Consider the following 24,722-nt stretch of genomic DNA (forward strand, 5'->3'; position numbering starts at 1 on the left):
AAGCCTTTTTTTCTACAATTTTGGCATTCCAAAAGAAATGGTTAAACAGGTCAATAAAATCAGGCAAAACCTCTATAAAATAACCTAGGACTTGAAAACCAAATTCCTCCATGGCTAATATAGTGACTTTATCCAGCAGGCTGCATGGGTATTTAAAATATGAAAAAAAAAAATATATATATAGAGTAGAATGACGTTGCAAGAAAATCTAGATGTGACCACAACATTCCTTTGTAGAAGAAAAAAAAGCTGCAGTCCATATGTTTTTGCAGAAAACATATCTCTGCATTACTGCGACATTAGGAGCACTACTTGTGACACGAGGCTGCCCCCTTGCGGTACGAAATGAACAACTTTCAATCCATACCATTACAAACCCTACCTCCTGAGAGCAAGGTAACAGCCTCTGCTTCTATTTCCCTCCCCTAGTGGTCTGCTGCTCAGGAATGTGGGACCTACTGTACCTCTTTCAATCTGTCATCATGAAGTTTCTTTCCTCTTTCCTTGCTCCATGCACCAAATCTTTCCACTGTGGACTTATCTGCAATTTTCCATTTCATGCAATCTCAAATAATAAAAAGAATGAACTATTCTTAAAAAGTAGAAATCATGAAACTAAAAGAGTCTGTTTTCCCTAATTGGATTATTGTGGGATAAATTTGAGGTTTTAGTCTGAATCCCCTTGCTGTGGTAGCGGCTCCTTATTTGTTTGCACAAAAGTGTTCACTCTTGCATTAACTATTGTCTGTAACATCTACAAACTTTCATATTAGCAGTAAAATTAACAAGCTGCGATATTACAAAATACAATATGAACAAATTCAATGTTGTTTTATTTGTGTTTAGAATAGGATGGGAAAGGGGAGTAAATCTAACTTATGACACCCTTTTTAGTCTGTAGGAACTAAATTCCCATACACATATAGAATACTGACATGGTAATAACAAAAGCATCACTGAACAATAATTAAAAACACTGTAACATAGTTGTGTGTTTTAATACAGGCTAAACAACAACCAATTCCAAACAGTGAAAATAATACCAACACTACAAAAACAATTGAAATCTAGCAAAAAACAGGTAGAAACAAAGGCATTCTTAAAACATGAAACATTACAGTATTTGAGAAGTTTGCATGCTCCGTATTTTCCCGATACATTTCAGTGCAATTCCACAGCTAAAGGAAACTCAAAGATCACAGTTTACACATACTTCAGCAGATACTGTAAAGCCATAAGTATTTGCGACCAAAATACTTGGCAAATCACACCCATAAAACCTATTTTGCTCCAGAAATGTTGGTGACCTGTTGCAATATACAAAGTATCTGTTGTTAGTGGAATTTGATTATTCGTGCCAAAAATGCTTGCGTTTTTTTGTTTTATTCATACGCGAAAAACACATAATAAAAGGATTGCAAATATTTATGTCTTTATAGTATTTACAGCACATACAGAGACAGTAATCATCTTGACAAAAAGCAGAAACTACTACTGATGTTCTTCTAACTGTACCATGTTTAGTGATGACTTGTATTAAAACTGAACTACAAATGGAGCAGCAGATTGTGCACACGACCCTGCATTCGATAAAAATGACCCCTCTTTTTATAACGTGGAACACAAAGCAACTCATGTATGCACCACTTCTACTCATTGCTTGGATACAAACTGGCCGTGGATTTGGAGAAGTCACAGGCACTCAGGACAATCGCAGCTCATACAAAGTCTGACCCACTCATACATGCTTTTATTTTTTGGATAGTTTTAAAACATTAACATCGCTTTGGACAAAACAGGCACATTTTACAGTAATGCAAACAGAACATATAAAATAATAGGGCCAATTAGGTGTGCTCAGCTGCTTTTCTGAGCTGCAGTTATCACCACATATACAGAGCATTGGGTGCTCCCAGGCATGTGAAGATGTACTATTTCTTATGTTGTTAAAAACGATCTCAATATCCTGAACTAATGTATACAAACAGGCAAAAAAACATAACATACCCAAGGAGAACCAGTGATAATGTTGCAAGTGCTAATAAAGGTAAGAAAGGGGATTTGAAAACCTTGGTCAGCGCTTCTTTACATGATGTACACAGATCACTGCTGCTGCTGATGATGATGATTAGACATGGATTTTTGTATTGTTGTTAGGAGTGCCTTGAAGATGCCTGCTCAGCTGAGTGCACTGGTAGGAAAACAATCACAGAGAGCTCTCTTCTCCACTCTCAACAGAAGAGTGTCAGTCTGTGAACGAAAACAGCAAATTCAATCACAAGCTTTAAAATGTCTCACTATACAGCCCTGGTTATATATAGAATGCCTTATAGAGGTGCCCGAATCAACGCCATGAGAGGCCAGAGCTGGTGTGTCAATCTAACACAGCACACTATATGTGTTTGTATTAAGAACATATAGTTAAATAATCATAATTAAACAGTATATATCATTTCAGTGTTAAATAATTTCCATCTGATACAAGCTATCTAATAAAAAATATATTTTCAGATGACTGTATCACATCAATATCAAGGTCTACTGCATATGTTTATAATCTTGCCTGACTCTCAATATCCCGCAAATGAAACATTGTATATTACTTCCATTCATGTAACAGTCAAGTGAGGCTCGTGTCCCATGGTGCACTTGGATCTTACACTTTGTTAGTAGGGGTGTAGGCAGGGCAGAGGGAGAGTGTTTGTATTGTTTTGCAACGTGGTAGTGAAGGCTAATTCCCAGTCTAGAAGTGTGTTGTTCTTTTGTTCAAACCTTTTATTTTGGCCCTCGTGCCGTGTTTTGTTTGTTCCTGTTTTTTTGTGTTTAATAAACGTGCGCTTAAACTCTCTCAACTCAGAATAAACTGAGTAAGGTTGAATGAATGCACAATTCATGATTTGTAGGTAACCACATCGTCCTCTCAAACAAATGCCAAGGTGTTTTTGCAGCACACTCTGTCAAATGCTTTACAGATGAACCGAATCACAGGCTGCTATATTAGGCATCCGAGATTGTTTTTAGAGTAACAATTATTTAAGTGTTTATTTTTTTCACCCTGCGCGTGCTGCTCCTACAGTATGACCCGTCTCTGGGTGATAAAACATGCGACAAAGTAAATAAATATTTACCCTTGAGTCAAGGTTAAACGCAGTCTTCTTCAAATCCTGCAACGCCCTCTGCATGAATTCAAACGCATGACAGTCCACACAGGGGCGACCTAAAGACAGACACCGTGTCGTAAGCATTTTGGGACCAACATGAAGAAAGGGGAGGAGACGAAATTAAATGAAACACTGTACATAGCTTTTTTGAGGGACAGGGAGAGTGTGATATTTTATACAATATTATTATCATTATTATCATTGTTACAGTGTAAATCATATACAATTAATAATGTAACAAATATAAAATGTCATGTTTATATATATATATATATAATCTCACACACAAACTAATGGTATAACTAACTTAACAATACAAAGCTTCTTCAGTGTTTTACGGCAGGTCATGCTTAATGTTAAGATTTAAAAAAAAAAAAAAAAAAAAAAAAAAAAAAAAATCCTGTCTGTACTTACTCTCAGCTGGAAGGATGGTCCCAGTTTCTTGATTAGCATCAATCGGCCTCACACAGATCAGTCCCAGGACAAAAATCATAAGCATCACAATGCACATGGACTGGGTAATACAAGTCACCGACATCATTTTTTCTGTTTTCTTTTTCGCTCCAGGCCACTACTGCATTTAAAAATGGAGAAACGAGTAACAATGACAAAAAAAAAAAAACACTACAAATCACGTCACGAGAAAGAAAATGTTACTCTAAGGTTATTATAAGAAATGCAATAATGAAATTTAACAATGCAATCAGAAACGACTGGCATAATATGATGATAAAAAAACGGTAATGCTATATTTCAAAAACTATAGCCAAACCTTACATTTGCAACCCCCCCCCCCCCCGCCCCACATTGCAATATATTAGTCTTAAGTGTCTCTATGTTACCTTTACATAAAGAAAAGTGATATTATTTATGAACAATCCTCTTTCCCACAGAACAAAACACAGCTGGTCGCCGCCTTATAGGTCTCAGTCAATGAAATGTTATGACTGACATGAGCTGTATCGAATCATTGCGGTCCCCAGTGCTAGGCAGTGAGCAAGGAGAGCGGTAAATTGCCCTTCGTTGAACACCGTAGAATTACACCAGCAGACAAAGACAGGATATCTTCGAATGGGATGCCGTACTAACATACGGATCATTTCCAGTGTCAAGAATTGCAGCAGTACCAGGGTTGCCAACCTTGCCGTTTTGTTTTTACTGACATACAGACTTACAGTGGCCCTTTTTTTTTTTTTTTTTTTTTTTTTAACTGGCATTTTGTGTGTGTGTATATATTTAAATCAGAAACAATCAAATACATTACAGTACTTACATTTCTTTAGATCTCATTTACTTCATATGGTCAAACATGGACACATTTGCAGACTGGATCCTTTGCTTAGTTGGTAAGCTGGTGCTGTTTTTAACAGCAGTCTTTATAGTCAGAATTCGAGCAAGATTGCCCGTAGACAGTTCTTACGTCTGTTGTTACAAGGTTCGTCTATGAAAAAACTGGTTCTAATACTGCAGTACTGTGTGTGGCAAAGCCACATATGTAGACGAGCGCAATTTTGTGCTAGCATTCATCAACCGCCAGATCCCGTCTAAGCGCCGAAGTCGACTTGGTACTTAATAAATTCAATTTCTTGGCTATCCAGCATATTGCCAAGAACAATCTGGGAAAAGCATTGCAAACTGGACTGTGTCTCCCGAGCTCGCTGTGCTTTGGCTACTTGGGTGTATTTATTACCCCCCCCCCCCCCCCATGTTATAAGTTAATTTGAGTTCAGTGACTTATTGTGTGGCTTGTCCTTATTATAAATTTCAGTTTAAGAGGAATTGTGAAGCTGTCCACTCTGAGCTCCTGACATCTTTACACTAGCCTAACTCTACACTAGCATGCTGAACACAAAGTACAAACCCACCCCCCTTCCTGTATGCACTGTATGTGATTGAGCTTGGTCACTACTGTAATATATTGCAATATTATTAATATTATTTATTTCTTAGCAGACGCCCTTATTATTTTTATTATTTATTTCTTAGCAGACGCCCTTATCCAGGGCGACTTACAATTGTTACAAGATATCACATTATACATTATTTCACATTATACAGATATCACATTAATTTTACATACAATTACCCATTTATACAGTTGGGTTTTTACTGGAGCAATCTAGGTAAAGTACCTTGCTCAAGGGTACAACAGCAGTGTCCCCCACTGGGGATTGAACCCACAACCCTCCGGTCAAGAGTCCAGAGCCCTAACCATATCCAGGGCGACTTACAGTCGTAAACAAAAATACATTTCAAGAATCACAGTACAATATTATTTGTTTATTTAGCAGACGCCTTTATCCAAGGCGACTTGCAGAGACTAGGGTGTGTGAACTATGCATCAGCTGCAGAGTCACTTACAACTACGTCTCACCCGAAAGACAGAGCACAAGGAGGTTAAGTGACTTGCTCAGGATCACACAATGAGTCAGTGGCTGAGAGGAGATTTGAACGGGGGACCTTCTGGTTACAAGACCTTTTCGTTAACCACTGGACCACACAGCCCCCTGCAGAGACTTCATACCAATTCTGGTATTGGTTAACCTCAATTAAATCAGTTATTGGGACTGGCATTACCATATTTTACTAGAATGGCATTGGCGTTGCCAAAGTTTTTAGTTAACGCAAGCCTTTTTGTGAGGTACTTCAAATCAATCGCCAATGGTTTTTACCACGGGTTTCTCTCCAATTTGGAATATTATTTTTGTATCCCGGTTCACCACTGCATCCACCCGGCGACTCGGGAAACGGAGGCTGAAACACTCGTCCTCCAAAACATGTTCTTGCCAATCCATCATTTTTTGCATACATATCCGCTTCCAGGATGTAGGTCAGGTGTTACATGTAATTAACCATACCGTTTAATATCCTTTTTACGGTACTAACATTTGCTAACAAATAATAGAGCCATTGCTGCTGTTGTTGTTAATTATTATCATTGGAATGAAACAATGTTGTCTTCTTATTATTAAAATAAAAACTAAATAATATATTGCAGCAATCTCGGTTAACGCAGGCAGGTGCACCACACTGAGCAACTCAATACACACACAGGCGGAGAAAGAGCGCGATCTTCCCGGTGCCTCTCGCATTAAAGCATAGAGCTGATAACGCTGTACAGAGCTGGCTCCTCTGCAAGCCGCGTATATCGTATCAGACTTATGTCTTTGTGTGTGATTACGTCACCTACCAGCCCTGCTGCTGCCTTCCCCCGTGTACGCTACAATATATTTTACAATTAAAAATATTAACAAAAACCACTACCTCTGTAAGAAATGAGCTTTGTAGTTTTAAACTTCTCAAATAGCAGCACCGTAAAATTGTTCTCGTTTAGGCCCACAAAAGCCATTACCTTGCAGTACAGAAGCGTTGAGGCGCATGGGGGTCCTGACTGGTGTTGTGTGTTTTCTTAGGTAGCCTTTTAAAATGCCAGAACACTGTGTGCTTTTTTTTTTGCAAGATGGCGTCGATGAGGGAGAGCGATACCGGCCTGTGGCTCCACAACAAGCTGGGCTCTACAGACGAGCTGTGGGCTCCTTCCAGCATCGCCTCTCTTCTCACGGTCAACGTCATTGACAACATCCGCCTGTGTTTCTCGAGCTTGTCGCCCCCGGTGAAGCTCAAGCTGCTGCTGGGGATGCTGCATCTCCCGAGGCGGACTGTGGATGAGGTGGGTCTCTGTGAATTACGGTGCTGTGGTGCACGTAAATAAACGCCAGGGCTACACACTGCACGAATACTGGGCGGGAAGTGTGTAAACACAGCCAAATGCGTGCAATTCACTTAAAGAATAAATATTGTATAGTGCGATAAGGAATTAGCATCTAACACATACAATGACGAATAGATAGGTTTCGTTTTATTTAGTGTGTACCACTACCATAGCAGTATTGACTGGCTCCTATTAGTTTACCACAACAGTTTGTTCCTGGGGTTCTTTTTTGAATAAGCAAACAAACAGGTGCAACAGTTATTTTAATAAAATACGCGTAACTATAAGTGTGTCGTTTTGTAAATCGAGGTTTTCTTGCAGTTGCACTTACCCGTGCAATCAGTTGTGTGTAACTGTACTATTCGACACCTGTGTCTGTACCGACCGACGCACTGTACAGTTCAGTTTACCGCCTCCGGGAAGGTTGTGTAAATACTGCTGTATTGTGATCTGTTAATTAATCTGCATCGGGGTCTTTACCGTTGCAACAAGGGCAAAGTAAAAAAACTAATCAAATGTTATTAATATAGCGTCTTTCATACAAAAAGCATCTCAAAGCACTGTACAAAGCAAAAAAAATCACAATAAAATACATTTGTATCAGGATCCCAAGGCGTGTCACACACAGCTGCCAACAATTAGACCATTCAATTAAAAACAATCTAATAAAGAACATGTTTAAAACAGTGATTTAAAAAGTGATTTTAATTATTTTTTTAAAAAACAGTTTGTATCAATAAAACAAGAGGCCCTTTCACACTGGCATGCTTTACCTGGTTTAGAACCTACCCGAATCAGGACCTTGTGTCAAGCGGGTCAGGTACGCGATTTCACACTGCTTTTGATAAAGCAGGGTTGACCTGGGTGACAGACGCAAGTACACAATACGCATATCAATGCCCCGGAAGCAGCTTGTTACAGACGCTTCCATCCAAGCTTCTCTGGATTGAACTGTCGGCCCAAATGTTGTTTACAGCACATGTTTCTACATCCCTGCAGCAATCTGGCTCATGCTGTGTCTCAATCAACAGAAATATGGCTAAACAGAACAAACACAAACAGAAATCTTCTTTCCGGAAGTAAAACCTTCACGCAGGAGTTTGTTATTGCGTCGGTTCACGAACTGACGTCACTGATTTTGTCTGCTCAACCCGGGTCAAAGCATTTTGACCCACATCATGAGGTGGGTCTCTGGGACCTGGGTCTACCCGAGTACAACCCAGGTACGTGGTTTCACACTACATGGGATTGTGACGTATAGGAGTGCCAGTGTGAAAGGGGCTTAGGAGTGTAGGTTAGGAGTATACAGATTAAAAAATTCCTGTAAGGAACTGGGTGCTAATCCATTTAGGGTCTTATAAGTTAAAAGCAAAATCTTAAAATCAATTCAAAACTGCACAGGGAGCCAGTGTGAAGAGGCCAAAACAGGGGTAATATGTTCCCCTTCTCTGGTTTTAGTCAAAATTCTAGTGGCAGTGTTCTGAATCAGCTGTAAGCGAGACACCACACATTTTGGGTTACCAGAAAAAAGTGCATTATAATAATCAATTCTAGATGAAACAGAGGCATGCATTTGTGTTTCAGCATTAGATATAGAAATAGGTCTAAGTTTAGCTGTATTTCTCAAATGGTAAAGGATGCGTTGGTAACTTTCCTAATATGAGTCTTGAATGTTAGATCAGGGTCAAAGATGACCACAAATTTTTCATTTCTGGTTTTAGTTCTGATGAGAGACTGCTAAAGCCTAACTCAAGTAATGCCACATTTTTTGTTGGTTCTGAGAGCCCACTGGCATAATCTCTGCTTTATGAGAATTCAACAATAAAATGTTTTGAGACCTCCAACACTTGATGTGTGCAAGGCAAGCAGCTAATAACACCTCAGTATTTCATGACAGGTCTAGCTGAATATCATCAGCGTAACAATGGAAGTTCACCCCATGTCTGCGGATAATGTCACCTAAAGGTAACATATATAATGAAAATAATAAAGGACCCAAAATAGAGCCCTGTGTAACGCTGCAGACAACTTCAGACAATGCTGATTTCACCTCCCCAATAGAGACAAACTGAAACCTATCCGAAAGATAAGACCTGAACCAAGATAGGACACCTCCTGACAATCCCATTGAGCTTTCAAGACGATACAATAAAATGCAGTGGTCTATAGTATCAAAAGCAGCACTTTGATCCAGGAGAATTAAAATGGGTGGAAAGCTTATCAGAGCTTATCAAGAGATCATTTACTACATTAACAAGGCTGTCTCGGTGCTGTGCAGCACTGAATCCAGACTGACATTTTTCATATACACTATTAATAGCTAGAAATAATTGATTTGCAAGAACTCTTTCTAGAACCTGATCTAAAAATGGCAGATTGGAGAATGGCTTGTAGTTATTAAGGACTTTGGGGTCCATATTATTGTTCTTGAGCAGTGGCTTTACCACAGCTACCTTAAGTGCTAAGGGAACTATACCGGAGGAAACTGATCTATTTATAATTTTTAAAATGTGAGTATTGAAAAAACCTATTGTCTGATTTCTGATGTCTAGAATTTTTATTTGAAAATAATTTAACATAAGAGGAGCCAATGTTAAGGGTGGGAGTATTGGGGAGGATTTACTCATTTATCAAGGGAAGCAAAAATAAATCTAGGATTGTTTTTATTGGTTTCGATTAAATTAGAATAATATGATGATCTAGCCAACGCCAGAGCTTTCCTATATTTTACCTGAAGGCTTTTACATGCAAAGTAATGAACATGCAGTTATATTCCTTCCATCTCTGTTCCAATTTACGACCCTCGTATTTCAATAACAGTAAAGAAGATTCTGATCGTGTTCATGTCTCGAATTTTAGTTTATCAGGGCATTTAAAATTATTAGTTATGAGCCGCTTCTCATTTTCAGTTGTGATTACTCACAAGTTTTTCTCCCTTTTTGTGAAACCTGGTATTGCTTGGCAATTAGAAAAATACAGGGGTCTGATTAGAACTGAACCTAATAACGAAACGCTGCTGCTGTGGTAAACAGGAAGGCTTGCCCCGAGCTGAGCTGATCAGGGTGTCCTTATTGGTTGCGGGGCGTGCAGGGAGCCTACACCTGCTTAACGCAGCAGCGCCAGTTTGAGGCTACTGCATCACGGCCATAGCTACACAGGTATGAGGCGCCATTTCGGACAAAAGTCTGTCACATACGAGTGACGGGTCAGGTTTCTGTGCAGATGGAATCCGGCTATGCTGCGTAGGAGGGGTCGGCTTTACGAATGGTCATGAAGGAAAACAGTGATATCGTGATGAACAAGAAAAATGGCTATGCAGTTATTCATAATATTGCTGTCGTGTGCCATCTGTCCTGTTATAGTCAGTATAGAGGATCCGAATGTAGATTTTTTGTTTAGAACAGGTTCAACAGGTGTTACATATAAATGATTTTAATGCATTTGACCATCTACATCGTCTACTCGAAGAGCATGCAAGCATTCTGTCAACTTCAGCATCTGTCCTGGACAGTTATGAAGTAAGACAAATGCCTTTCATAGAGTAAATGTACTGGTTGTCTAAAAAATGTACTGTTTATTTATTTATTTATTTATTTATTTATTTATTTATTTATTTATTTATTATTATTATTATTGTTATTATTATTATTGTTAGACATTTAGCAGGTGCCTTTATCCAAAGCGACTTAGTTTGTCAAACAGTAAAATAAAGTACCATAAAGACACTTGCAGTGTAACAACCTCAACATCACTATAACAAATTTAGCCACACACAATAGTGAACACTAAAAAGTACAGCGTAAATAAGTTAATATGTATTTGATCCTGATCCATGTGACTGTTGTCTTTAAGACTTTCATTACTTTTGATTTATAAGTAATAATAATAATAATTTAATAATACATGTAACGCCTGTTGAACCTGTTCTAAAAAGTTGTCCATCTCCAAAAAATATACATTCAGATCCTCTATTGGCTGTAACAGAACAGATGGCACACGACAGCAATATTATGAATAAATGCATAGCCATTTTTCTTGTTTGTTTATGGCGATAGCATTATTTTCCTTCGTGACCATTCGTAAAGCCGACCCCTCCTTCGCAGCATAGCCTGATTCCCTCTGCGTGGCATAGCCTGATTCCCTCTGCGCAGCATAACCTGATTCCCTCTGCGCAGCATAACCTGATTCTCTCTGCGCGGCATAGCCCGATTCCCTCTGCGCGGCATAGCCCGATTCCCTCTGCGCGGCATAGCCCGATTCCCTCTGCGCGGCATAGCCCGATTCCCTCTGCGCGGCATAGCCCGATTCCCTCTGCGCGGCATAGCCCGATTCCCTCTGCGCGGCATAGCCCGATTCCCTCTGCGCGGCATAGCCCGATTCCCTCTGCGCGGCATAGCCCGATTCCCTCTGCTCCATATGTGACAAACTTTTGTCCGAAATGGCACCGGCAAAGCACAGCCTGATTCTCTCTGCGCAGAAACCTGACCCTTCACTTGCCATATGTGACAGACTTTTGTCCGAAACGGCACCTCATACACAGGGGGGCGCTGAGCGAAAGCTTACTTTCTTTACATCGAGGAGGAGAGCATCTGCTCTGCAGGATAACTACTACGGAACCCTTCAACTGCCAGTCACGTTGCTGTTTGTGTACTCAGGCAGTCGCATCTTTTGTTGGTGAATTTAATACACGCATCAGTACTGTACTAGAATTTAAGACACAGGCCTTTTTTTTTTAAAGATAAATTTGGTTAAAAAAATGCTTCTTATATTCAAAGGAATACTATTTATTTATTTATTTATTTATTTATTTATTTATTTATTTATTTATTTATTTGAGAAGGGTAAACTGCTGTTTACCAAAAAGAAGCAAAAGAAAAAGGTAATGTAAGTACACAATGTGAATAATTGATCAAAAAATCTATTCTATCAGGACGTTTCGGACCGCAAGTCCTTCTTCAGCTGGATGGAAAAAGCAGTGCTGTAAACAAGCTGCTATAAACAAGTTGTCTTTCAAAAGAAAATTTCCGGAGGATGATGGCATGATGACATCAGAATAGAATGTTAATTCCAAGAGGTTCCAAAGTGCCAAATTTGAAAATGAATTTGCGTTATTTTTGCTGCCTGGCTGCATTTGTCCCATAGCAGTGATTTGTCCCACAAATTGCAGCGTGGTCATTTGTGATGAAATGTCTGGCAACAGGAGATGTGGAGGTGTTCATTCTTATACTTCGTAGATGTTCCACAAAGCGATCAGCTAAACGTCGTTCTGTTTCTCCGATGTACAGTTTGTTACACTTCACGCAACCAACACAGTATACTATTCCTTTACTGGTGCAAGTAAGTCACGTGAATAGTAAATGAAGATTTTTGCCCCTTTTTATATATTTATTATACCTCCAGTTTCTTATTTTCCTCAATATTTTGTCCTAGCCAGGTATCCCCACAATTGGATAAGGTGTTGCCTGAATATTAGCCTTGTAAGTATTCAGTTTTGATGAGTTGTGATGAAGTATTATACTGAAAAATAATCTTCTTATCTGACTGTAATCTAAAGTTGAAAAAAAGTTGAAAAACCACTGCTGCCCATTTTTGTTCCTGTCTCTTCCTACAATCTAATCGGGGATTGCAGGTTTACCTTTGGTCATCTTTTACCCCTATACTCACTATTAGCATTACACTCTTAACCTAGCATCTCATTTCAGATGAAGGAGGCGTTGTCTGAAATCATCCAGCTTGCCACCTTGGACACGGAGCCCTGGGTGCTGATGGTGGCTGATATTCTGAAGTCCTTCCCAGAGACAGGCTCTCTCAATCTGGATCTAGAGGAGCAGAACCCCAATGTGCAGGACATCCTGGGAGAGCTCCGAGAGAAAGGCAAGAGCTCAGTACATCACCGTACAACGTTGATCTTGGAATCACAATCAGGGTTGAGCTCAATTCCTGTTTTTCAATTCCAGTCCCATTTTAAAATCAATTGCCACAATATCCCAAATATCTCTGGCATTCTTTACTGTCTTGTCCCTGTAGCACACCGTAATTCATTTCCTGTGGCACCATTTTAGTGAATGTCAGGATTTCATGAGTATAATCATAGTTTGAATATAAAATTAGTCACAGAACTGCATTATGTAGCAAAGCACTCAAACTGAAGGACTTGTGAATGGGACGTTTATTTTTTTTTAACTTTCTGATGGTTCATTGGGTAGAAAGAGGGTTGCTTGTATCTACTGTCAAAGTGAGTGCCAGTATCACATTAGTGCATCTAGTCTGCTTTCACTTCTCAAAATACACTTTCTAGTAGTTTTTCTCCTACAGACAACAACAATACAACAACAAATTAAATTCAGGATCGCTGCAAACCCATGAATCAAGCTCAGTACGATACTATAATCAGTGCTGTTGGATAGCTACCGACTGCAGACCTGTTAACATTGTAGCTTTGTTTTATTTCAGTAACCACATTTATTTTTAAAATATAGCCTATTATTTACAATTTTGGAGGATATAACCGTTACTCTGTGAATGTTTTGTTTTACTTAAGCAATTTCAAGTTACTAATAAAATAATTATTATTATTATAAACAGCAATGAAAAACATCAGTTTGAGTAAAGGAAACTGATAATTGTAAATGCAGTAAGGTGAGTAATAAACTGACTCCATTGGGATTTAGCAGTTGGTTCAAACAATTTAACAGTAATGCTGGATTGTAAGTAAATATACAACTATAAATGATGATAATAATAGCATCAACAAACTTAAATGAGATGGATGCAGTAATTGTATCAATTAAATATGCGATTTAAAACTAAGGTTAACTGAGAAATGTTATTATTATTATTATTATTATTATTATTATTATTATTATTATTATTATTATTATTATTTATTTCTTAGCAGACGCCCTTATCCAGGGTGACTTACAATTGTTACAAGATATCACATTATACATTATTTCACATTATACAGATATTGCATTATTTTTACATACAATTACCCATTCATACAGTTGGGTTTTTACTGGAGCAATCTAGGTAAAGTACCTTGCTCAAGGGTACAACAGCAGTGTCCCCCGCTGGGGATTGAACCCACAACCCTCCGGTCAAGAGTCCAGAGCCCTAACCACTACTCCACATTATTTTTTTTTATCGCTTGACAGCGCATTATATATATATATAAAAAAAGTTAATCTCAAGCACAGGTGACGCTGAACAGCAGTTTTAAACCCGGAGAGGCTTGACAATGACTCAATGGAATCTGGAAGGGTATTCCAGAACCCCAAGGCTGTGCCAAAGAAAGCATAATGACACAACTGAAGAGATAAGGACTGATGGTCAGAGCAGCTCTGTGGAGACTCTCAGCCCAGGTCTTTACGAGCACAGACTGACAGAGGCAGAACACAGTGAATGCAAAACTAGAGAAGTGAGCAAGAATAAAATAGAACCTTCTGCACCATTAAACTGAGCTGACAAAGCAGTTTAAAATTGACATGGTGCCCGATTGTTATCTCTTAAGACCAAATGCTTTGCATTACTGACTTTGTATTCGGTACACAACTGTATTCTTTCAATTTCTAAGGCAATGTAAATTAACCCTTTTTGTGGCTGTAATTTTACAGAGCAACCACTGCCACTGAGAGTATTTGAGGTACTGATTTCATATTTGCAGAGTTACATAAACAGTGCAGGCTAAATGGGTTGCCAGCCTTGACATTAACATCTGACGTTTTATAAAGCTGCCATATGTGCTGTTACTTTAAATATTTATTTGAGATTCAGTTTGCAGTATTGATTCCAGTATCCAAAATTACACATCTATAGCTTAAACATTTATTGTTGGACACAACCAATGTGGTGCCTAGTTTTAAACAGAAAGCAGATCATGATCAGTTATCTAAATCTCTGGGAGATAGCTCGGGTACTGAGCTGGTCTGTCATCAGGAGAGGATTCGGGTAGCACTAATGAGTGCCTGTCTTATATATCCTACCTAACTGTGTGTGTGTGTAGCTGAACTCTGCTTGCTCTCTGTTTTCCTAACTATCTAAAGACTATACATTTCTAGGCGTCAGTGATAATGTTCCAGACACAGGTCACACAAGGTCAAATGTATCCCAGTGTATCAATTCCTTTTCCTCTTTCTTGGTTTGGTTGAATGGAAAACGCTCCCACAGCTGCAGCTGAATTGTGCTTCACAATATTTTTTTAACTTTCGTTGACCCCTGCACTTGGTTCTCAGATTAATATTATTATTGGTTTATTTATTTGGCAGATCCAAGGTGACAGTATTTAGATCCGCCACTTTAGATCAGTCAGATAACTGCGTTGTCTTCACATTTTGTACACCACTGTGTTTTACAGTTATCCTACATTGATATTGTTCAATAAACCCAGCTGTTCAGTGGCTGTATATACAGCCTTTAACTACATTGTTTGTAAAGTGAAATATTTTAGACATTTCAAATATGTTGGGTTGCTTTATTTTTGTTATCTGGTGTGTTGTGTTTTTTTTTTTTTAATAACTTGTGCAAGGAGAAGCACCGTCTGTCCATGTGTGGACTGGTCTGACCACTTCAGTTCTAGAGCAGTAGATTTCAAACTGGGAATGTGCTCAGTGTTGTTAAAATTACAAAAAATTTACATTTAAATAGAGAACCCCCTTTTTAAAAGCTTATTTTTGTTTCCAGTCAGTGAATGTGAAGCTTCTGCCATGTTGCCGCTGGAGTGCCAGTACCTAAATAAAAATGCCCTCACAACTCTTGTCGGACCACTGACCCCTCCAGTGAAACACTTTCAACTGAAGAGGAAACCCAAAAGTGCCACCCTCAGAGCAGAGCTGTTACAGAAATGTAAGTGTATTGGACTTGATCCTCCCCCGTTTTTCAAGTGCTTTAGAAGTGCTCTATTAAACTCTGTATTCTAGGATTCTCTGGGTCAAATTTGATTGTGGCAGTCATACAAATCAAAGCTTCATATCTCGGAGATCATTTGAGGTAGCGACTTCTTCATAGTTAAAGCTAGTGATTTCATATTGTTATATAAACATTGCAGGCTTACAGTAGAAAACAGTAATCTTTAGGGCAGTGTGACAAAAACAATTTATTTTGCTTAAATGTTTAAACCACAGTCCTCATTTGAGCAGTTATTGCTATGTTTGTATGCAATATTTCTGTAAAAAAAAAAAAAAAATCTGGGTTATATATTTGATCAGACTGAAGCAAAAGCAACTTTTGAGCTAGTTTTCTACAATTGAAATAGTTGTGTTATTTGCACAGGATTCAGAATGGGGTCCAAGTATCCCTCCAATGCATTTCTTTTGATTATTTGCATTAGTACTGTGTGTTTCACCAATATTGCTCAAAACCACGATTGTTGGCTTTTATTCCAACCTTTTCATTTAATCCTTCCACAGTAGAATCCCTTTTCATTTAGAATCCCTTTTCATTTCATCCTTCCACAGTAGAATCCCTTTTCATTTCATCCTTCCACTGTAGAATCCCTTTTCATTTAGAATCCCTTTTCATTTCATCCTTCCACAGTAGAATCCCTTTTAATTTCATCCTTCCACTGTAGAATCCCTTTTCATTTAGAATCCCTTTTCATTTCATCCTTCCACAGTAGAATCTCTTTTCATTTCATCCTTCCACAGTAGAATCCCTTTTCATTTAGAATCCCTTTTCATTTCATCCTTCCACAGTAGAATCCCTTTTCATTTCATCCTTCCACAGTACAATCCCTTTTCATTTCATCCTTCCACAGTAGAATCCCTTTTCATTTCATCCTTCCACAGTACAATCCCTTTTCATTTCATCCTTCCACAGTACAATCCCTTTTCATTTCATCCTTCCACAGTACAATCCCTTTTCATTTCATCCTTCCACAGTACAATCCCTTTTCATTTCATCCTTCCACAGTACAATCCCTTTTCATTTCATCCTTCCACAGTACAATCCCTTTTCATTTCATCCTTCCACAGTACAATCCCTTTTCATTTCATCCTTCCACAGTACAATCCCTTTTCATTTCATCCTTCCACAGTACAATCCCTTTTCATTTCATCCTTCCACAGTACAATCCCTTTTCATTTCATCCTTCCACAGTACAATCCCTTTTCATTTCATCCTTCCACAGTACAATCCCTTTTCATTTCATCCTTCCACAGTACAATCCCTTTTCATTTCATCCTTCCACAGTAGAATCGACAAACTTTACGAATTGTATCATTTCGATTTAAGGTAGAGGTCAAATCATTTTGCCCCTATGGCTCTGATAACTTTGAAGTTTAATGACTGTTCAGTAAAACAAATACATTCAAGTTCAAGCGTTTGTTTCATACACGCCTGTTTTATTTCTTTCCATTTTTGTTTCGCGCTACAGCAACAGAAACTGCTCAACAGCTTAAGAAGACTGCTGGAGTGCCTTTTCATGCCAAAGGGAGGGGCTTGGTCAAGAAAATTGATACAACAAGTAAGTATAACAAGAGGCACCTGCTGGTCTGAAACTAAAACAAGAAGAGGGGAGTTATCTGTTAAAGTGAAGAGATACTTTCTTAGTGGAATGAAGACAGAAAATACTTTGCTTTGTATTTTAATAACATAAGTATTGAGATCATCAGGATTAAAGTTTAGTTCAGGGTGTTTTTTGCTGTTTACATGTTGCTTTTTTCCTCCGCTGCTTTTTTTCAGAGTCCCAGTTTATGCATCTGGCCAGAGATTCCTAATGTTGTATGTCTAGTGTGCCTGTTGTGGGCTTTTGAGTTCAAAATAGCAGGATGGAGATTGGTCGGATTTGTATAAAGTTGTAAATAAACTTTCAAATGGTGTTACTTCTAACATGTATCCTTTCCTTTACATGAATCCATATATACCCCAAAGGTTTAGCATGTCCTTATCAACTATGGTTTGTTTTTTCCTCTGTAGCACCCCTCAAAGGTATACCAAAAGCTCCATTCAGGAGCCCCACAACCCCTAGTGTGTTCAGCCCAACAACCAACAGAACGCCCATTCAGCCCCCGAGAACTCCTCTGCGCAAGGAGCGCGGTGTCAAGGTAGACATCTTTTATTTTAGTTTGCATGTACACTCTAGTTTAGGAATATGACAACATCAATAACTTTAAACTCTTGATCATAAAATACATTGGAAGTACTAAACGAAACTTACTCTTAAACAAATGTTTCATGAAAATCTTTGATAAAGACAAGTGTAGGAGCCAATTAGTATTTTTTGCCTATATTATTTATGAGAAGACATATTTTGATACATTATATTTGTCTATTACGCATTTACAGTAATAGGGTAGTATATCTTTAAGAGAGCGAGCTTTGTTAGGTTCTGGGGCTCGCGCGCTTTTGTATAAATTTGTTAAATACTCTGTTGTAGACATAGCTTTGGAGCCTCACGGTTTTCTTACCCTGTCGTGTTATCTTCGTTATTCTGTGGAAATTACCGGTCAATAACTTATCTGTTATTACGCTGAAAATCCTGTAAAATAACTGTGAATACTAACCTGTGGAAACCTGAGGAATAAAAGTTGTATTGCTTTATTTTACTACGGAGTCTGTGTGGATTGGATAACGTTAGATGGATACGCGTCAGCCATACCAGCCCAAGCTATGCAAATTTGGATGTTATACAACAAGTGCTTCTCATTTTGTTCTTTGTGGGGGAAAAAATTCAGTTACTTAAAAATTTAGATTTTATAGTTTACATGTGATGTTAAAGACGTGTAGCATTGCTCTGTATACATTACATACTGTAGGTCTGCTTGTGGTATAGTTTCGTGACCCCTAGTTTGGAACTCCTGTTCCAAGAACATCTCTACTACGCCTAACTAATGATGCCTCTCCGTTGCATGCTCACAGTTGACTTCCTCGCATAGCTACGTTCGACACATACCAGTATCTGACATTTCTTTCAAATAATGCTCTTGTTCTAGGCGAGGGTATTGTGGCTTTGAGGTTGCTTTTTTTAAATTTTATTTGGCCTTTTCTTCAGGCTCAGAATGTCAGGTCAAAGTCAAAATTTTGGAATTGTCGATAGTCTCCTGAATACATATTTGTAACATGGCCCATGTTGTTGTGTAAAGGTATATATGTTTAACCAAGGCAGCTGTACTGTCACTTGTACTGTATTTTCTGGTATAATTAAATAAAATTACACAACTAATGGGTGGCCAGTTGCTTCTGCTGAACGTAACCACTTCATCTGTAATCCCGTTCATCACAGTGAATGAAACGGAAGGACCATTAGTGCTTGCAGTACATTTTAATACTGGAGTACGGTAGAAAGATAGATGAACAGAGTAACAGGTCAAATGCTGTGTGAAGTCTAGTTTCTGGTGTTTTTCCACAGTTACTAGATATCTCAGAACTGGATATGGTAGGTGCTGGTCGGGAAGCAAAGAGGAGAAGAAAAACACTGGGTAAGTACAGAAACTTTGCTTGTCCAGGTACGAAACGGTGAAGTGACAGGTTCTTCTGTAGAGCGCTGGCTGAGAGGGATAATTCATATTGCTCTGAAGCACATATTACACCTATGCAGTAGTACAATTAGAAACACCGTGCACAAAATAATTTCATTCCAAAAAATACATTATTCGGGTGCGAGCCACAAAGGTTTTATATTGTATTTAAAATGTTTTTTAGAGCTTCATAAACTGATTCATGCCAGAAAAGCTTTTACAGTTTGACTCATTTTTTTTGTCCCTAAACAGACTCTGAAGTTGGAGACAAACCAGCGAAAGAAGAAATGGTTGTTGAGAATGCGACACCCGATTATGCTGCGGGTCTCGTCTCTACGCAGGTATCGCACATCAGAACCCGCTTTCTTTTTCTTCTTTTGCATCATGGAAACTTCTTTATAAGAGCTGGTCTGAGGTTCAGTTGGCTAAAACAAATAATTAAGGACATTTTACTGGTTTTGTAGTGCTGAAGTAACTGTAATATACTTTAACGTTTTGCTTATAAATTTAAGTTTAATTAACAGCATGAACGATTTAATAAAATATAACACCAAAAAACATTTGCCGCATATATCTTGTATATTGGAACTTATTTATACTTTAGAAGCAAAGTTGTAGTCAAACTTCAGGTAGGGATATTGCATTCTAGGTCATTGTATGCATTACTTTCGGTTTTCTTATAAGAAGTTATGCTTTTAAAGTAGGAAGCTGCAACCTACTGATGCCTGTAATGTTTCTTTGTATGTTACTGACACACCTTCACTGGACCAGTTTCCACCATTCTATAAATGTTTTGTTGCTTCCTACAGAAACTTGGTGCTTTAAACAGCGAGAGTGCATTACCCTCTACAAGTTATTTGCCCGCAACTCCTAGTATGGTACCATCATCTTCATACATTCCCAGCTCGGAAACACAGCAGGGTGAGTATTAAAAAGTTGTGCATGTGATAGTTTGCTTGTGTTTCTTTTCTTTCCTGCCAAATACAGTGTGTAAATATTTGCTGATGGTTTAGAACAGCTATGACTGGATGGTAAATATGATAGAGAAAGGATCTTTCAAAGCTAGAAACACTCTCTTCCTGCACCACACCCTGGTTTAGGTGCCAACAATCAGGCCGCTGCTAAATCTACTCTGAACTGATTGCACTTCTCATTCACAGCTTGAGTAAGTCTCACTTGAGATTGTAGGGTTACTATTAGTTGTTCATTCAGCTATAGAAGAGGAAACAATTATTTAACAGGGGTCTGATTGCACAAACTCCTGCCTCCAGATAATACATAATTGAGGGTATTATTTGGGTAACTAGATCATTTGTATAGCATTTTAAAGCACACTCATGTTCGTTCTTCTCTCCCCAGCTAACACAGCAGGTTCGGTCCGGGAGGCGCTACAGACCAGCCGGCAGCCAGAGGAGCCCACGACCCCCAACAGCACACTGCCCAGCCAGTTCAAGCAGAGGACGCCCATGTACAACAGCAGCACCAGCCCCTCAACACCCACTTCTCCGCCTGCCGCCAGCAGCACCCCGACCCCCAGCACTCCCCCAGCCGCGGCACCACAACCCGCCGTGCAGCAACCGCAACCCCCGCCACAGCAGCAGCAACCCAAGAAGAGCCTGTCCCTTACTGTGAGTACCCGCCTGTCCCTCACTGTGAGTACCCGCCTGTCCCTCACTGTGAGTACCCGCCTGTCCCTCACTGTGCGAGCACCCGCCTGTCCCTCACCAAGTACCGCACTGTACCCAAACACTGCCTGTCCCTCACTGTAAGTACCGCACTCTACCCAAACACTGCCTGTCCCTCACTGTAAGTACCGCACTCTACCCAAACACTGCCTGTCCCTCACTGTAAGTACCGCACTCTACTCAAACACTGCCTGTCCCTCACTGTAAGTACCGCACTCTACTCAAACGCTGCCTGTCCCTCACTGTAAGTACCGCACTCTACCCAAACGCTGCCTGTCCCTCACTGTAAGTACCGCACTCTACCCAAACGCTGCCTGTCCCTCACTGTAAGTACCGCACTCTACCCAAACGCTGCCTGTCCCTCACTGCAAGTACCGCACTCTACCCAAACGCTGCCTGTCCCTCACTGCAAGTACCGCACTCTACCCAAACGCTGCCTGTCCCTCACTGCAAGTACCGCACTCTACCCAAACGCTGCCTGTCCCTCACTGCAAGTACCGCACTCTACCCAAACGCTGCCTGTCCCTCACTGCAAGTACCGCACTCTACCCAAACGCTGCCTGTCCCTCACTGCAAGTACCGCACTCTACCCAAACGCTGCCTGTCCCTCACTGTAAGTACCGCACTCTACCCAAACGCTGCCTGTCCCTCACTGTAAGTACCGCACTCTACCCAAACGCTGCCTGTCCCTCACTGCAAGTACCGCACTCTACCCAAACGCTGCCTGTCCCTCACTGCAAGTACCGCACTCTACCCAAACGCTGCCTGTCCCTCACTGCAAGTACCGCACTCTACCCAAACGCTGCCTGTCCCTCACTGCAAGTACCGCACTCTACCCAAACGCTGCCTGTCCCTCACTGCAAGTACCGCACTCTACCCAAACGCTGCCTGTCCCTCACTGCAAGTACCGCACTCTACCCAAACGCTGCCTGTCCCTCACTGTAAGTACCGCACTCTACCCAAACGCTGCCTGTCCCTCACTGTAAGTACCGCACTCTACCCAAACGCTGCCTGTCCCTCACTGTAAGTACCGCACTCTACCCAAACGCTGCCTGTCCCTCACTGTAAGTACCGCACTCTACCCAAACGCTGCCTGTCCCTCACTGTAAGTACCGCACTCTACCCAAACGCTGCCTGTCCCTCACTGTAAGTACCGCACTCTACCCAAACGCTGCCTGTCCCTCACTGTACCACTCTGTACCCAAAACTAAGCTTGCTCTACATTGTAAGTACCACACAATGATTAATTTTGTGGCACATTGTCAACAACAGACACACCATGCTTATTTAAGACCATACAACTGAATTGTTTGGTTCATTTGGGAGAGGTCATTTTGAACTGTCCCTTCCACAGAGAGAACAGATGTACGCTGCGCAAGAAATGTTCAAGACGGCTAACAAGGTTACAAGACCGGAGAAGGCCCTGATACTGGGGTTCATGGCAGGATCTCGAGGTATGTTAATAAATACGTCTGTTCTATACTTTGTAAAGCGCATTTTATTCCTGAACTATGTGCTGTGTCCCCCAGTTTGTGGACCTACTTTCATTGTAATAAACTTTAGCTGCAGCAACTGTGGTATAGTTATTTATTCTCAGTTGTTTTGTACTTCCAGTTGGTATTAACAGTAACACATGGCTCAAGCAAACGTTTGGTTTATATTTTATTATTTGTTTTTAACAGACAACGTTTAAATTCACTGAACACAGTATCATGTGGCATGCAGTGCCCAAGTTGTCCACAAGGTGTCTCTCTACTATAGCAATTCTAGAAAGGCAGACCAACAAGAGTCTTCACTGTATTTGTCAATTAAACATTACCTGCCATTACAAAAAATGATTGATTGTTTTTTTTTTTTTTGCTTTACCATCACTATTAACCAGATTTGTATTTTTGTTTTATCAAGTGTTACTTATTTACATTTGTTTACAGAAAACCCTTGCCCGGAGCAGGGCGACATCATTCAGATTAAGCTCAGTGAACACACTGAAGTTTTACCAAAGGCAGACGGCACTGGCAGCACCACCATGCTCGTCGACACAGTTTTTGAGATGAACTATTCCACAGGCCAGTGGACCAGACTCAAGAAATACAAACCTATAACCAACGTGTCTTGAGTGACCTAAAGGACTTCTTTGGGGGGCAAATCAAGCTTGTAGAGTGTAGGCCAGATGCAATAACAGTTATATTTATGTGACACATCTAAAAGCAGTTGTAATGTTTCTGGGCTCCAGTGTTTTTTTTTTTTTTTTTTTTTTATGATGTCGGTGTCTGATGTACCTGGAGCAGTCTGTGTAGATATGATCTGTTTAAAGAGGGCTCTCTTTTTATGTGAACTGGAAAACAATACACATTTAAAACAAATAGCCTGGACTGGTACAGGTATCTGAGGGCTAGAGTCCAGAATACCCCAACGTACATCATCTGGGCTGGAATGATTTGCTCTTAAGTGATATGAACACATTATTATTACTTTTTAGAACTGGTTTTCTTATTGGTAACTATACCCACTCTTTAAATACATGGTGAAAGGTAGGGTGTTTTTTTGCGGCAAGGTTGACAGTGTCTGAATTGTTTGCTTTTTGCCCATCAAAATGCAGATATCTTCGTTAAACTGCTGCTTTAAAAAAAAAAAAACTGAAACTATACAACACCAGAATTGTAAATAGTGGAATGACATCATTTTATCTGTTAAAGTGTAGAACTCCTTCAAGCACAGTTTACTTGTTTTTTTCACCAGGGGTGAACAGCTGTGCATTCTGCTTGTTAAGATAAATAAATGTAAAAAATCACAAATTCTTAGATTAAATTTTTTTTTTTAAATGGCTTTTTTCTACTTTTTCTGGACCGTTAAAGGAAAAACAACATTTAGAAAAGTTGGGTATTACATCAAAACAGTTTAATTGATGAAACTTTGTGACTAGGACCCATTGATGCCAGTAATTCAGTTATGATTATAAGAATGTTATTTTTATTTATCTTAAGTAAACAGTCCAGTGCAACACTGCTTTATAGTGACAGATGTTTTACCATGGTGAATTTAACCCATGTTTTAGATGATTAAATAAGGTTTATATTGGTATTGAATTCTAGTAGATTATACCTTATTCATTTATATTTTTTAACAGCAATATAACTAAAATGTGAACAATTTGGAAGATAGTGAAAGGAAAACTGACTACCCCACCAACTAACAGAATGATCCCAAACAGATTCTCCAGTAGGTTGCATTAAAACAATATGTAGCTGCTTTCCGTTTGTAGAACATGTTTCTTTGTTTGTTTGTTTCAACATCTGGTAAAGCTTGGGTTTTGTTCACATCTTAGTAGCTCAGTTTGGTGTCTTGGTTATCTGGTGCCTTCATTGAGAGATGTAATTCATTTTGTAAAGTATGTTGCATTACAGTAATAGTTCAAGGCTCTTTTCTATTGTTTTTTTTTTTTTTTGTACAGAAAAATGAAATAGGCCTTTCTTCTGGTACGCACTCTGTCTAAGATGTATAATAGATTTTTCTAAAGAGAAGCTCTATTGGGGAGGGGGGGGAGAAAAGTTCAGTTTTATGAATGCTCAGCCATAGTACATTTAGTTTCTGTATTCAGGCAGCTGGTTGAACTGGCAGTGGCTCTTCTAGACACCATGGGAGTGCTGTACTGGTCTTACAGTAAGAAACGCAGCATTCCAATAAACACAAGAAGAAATTGTATACTGTG

The 24,722-nt window shown here is 39.5% G+C and overlaps 2 protein-coding genes across 5 annotated transcripts; one reads left to right on the forward strand and one right to left on the reverse strand.

Annotated features, from left to right (window-relative positions):
* Positions 1 to 967: 967 nt before the first annotated feature.
* Positions 968 to 6,654, reverse strand: nicol1 (NELL2 interacting cell ontogeny regulator 1). 4 transcript variants are annotated; one of them, XM_034013600.3, is made up of 4 exons: positions 6,514 to 6,654; positions 3,576 to 3,735; positions 3,129 to 3,217; positions 968 to 2,250 (listed from the first exon to the last, which is right to left on the reverse strand). In XM_034013600.3, the coding sequence occupies exons 2-4, from the start codon at positions 3,700 to 3,702 to the stop codon at positions 2,179 to 2,181; spliced, it is 288 nt and encodes a 95-aa protein (XP_033869491.1). In that variant the 5' UTR covers positions 3,703 to 3,735; positions 6,514 to 6,654; the 3' UTR covers positions 968 to 2,178. The 4 variants fall into 4 exon arrangements, with proteins under 4 accessions (XP_033869491.1, XP_033869490.1, XP_033869492.1 ...); XM_034013599.3 differs by having other exon boundaries at positions 6,426 to 6,533; XM_034013601.3 differs by lacking the exon at positions 6,514 to 6,654 and adding an exon at positions 4,435 to 4,796.
* Positions 6,622 to 24,722, forward strand: LOC117408532 (negative elongation factor A-like). The gene is made up of 11 exons (XM_059004566.1): positions 6,622 to 6,831; positions 12,576 to 12,747; positions 15,556 to 15,717; positions 17,246 to 17,335; positions 17,788 to 17,915; positions 19,220 to 19,289; positions 19,581 to 19,669; positions 20,138 to 20,249; positions 20,688 to 20,956; positions 22,368 to 22,467; positions 22,945 to 24,722. The coding sequence occupies exons 1-11, from the start codon at positions 6,622 to 6,624 to the stop codon at positions 23,127 to 23,129; spliced, it is 1,587 nt and encodes a 528-aa protein (XP_058860549.1). The 3' UTR covers positions 23,130 to 24,722.

Source organism: Acipenser ruthenus, chromosome 2, assembly GCF_902713425.1.
Source record: "Acipenser ruthenus chromosome 2, fAciRut3.2 maternal haplotype, whole genome shotgun sequence".
In the NCBI taxonomy this organism is placed as follows: Eukaryota; Metazoa; Chordata; class Actinopteri; order Acipenseriformes; family Acipenseridae; genus Acipenser; species Acipenser ruthenus.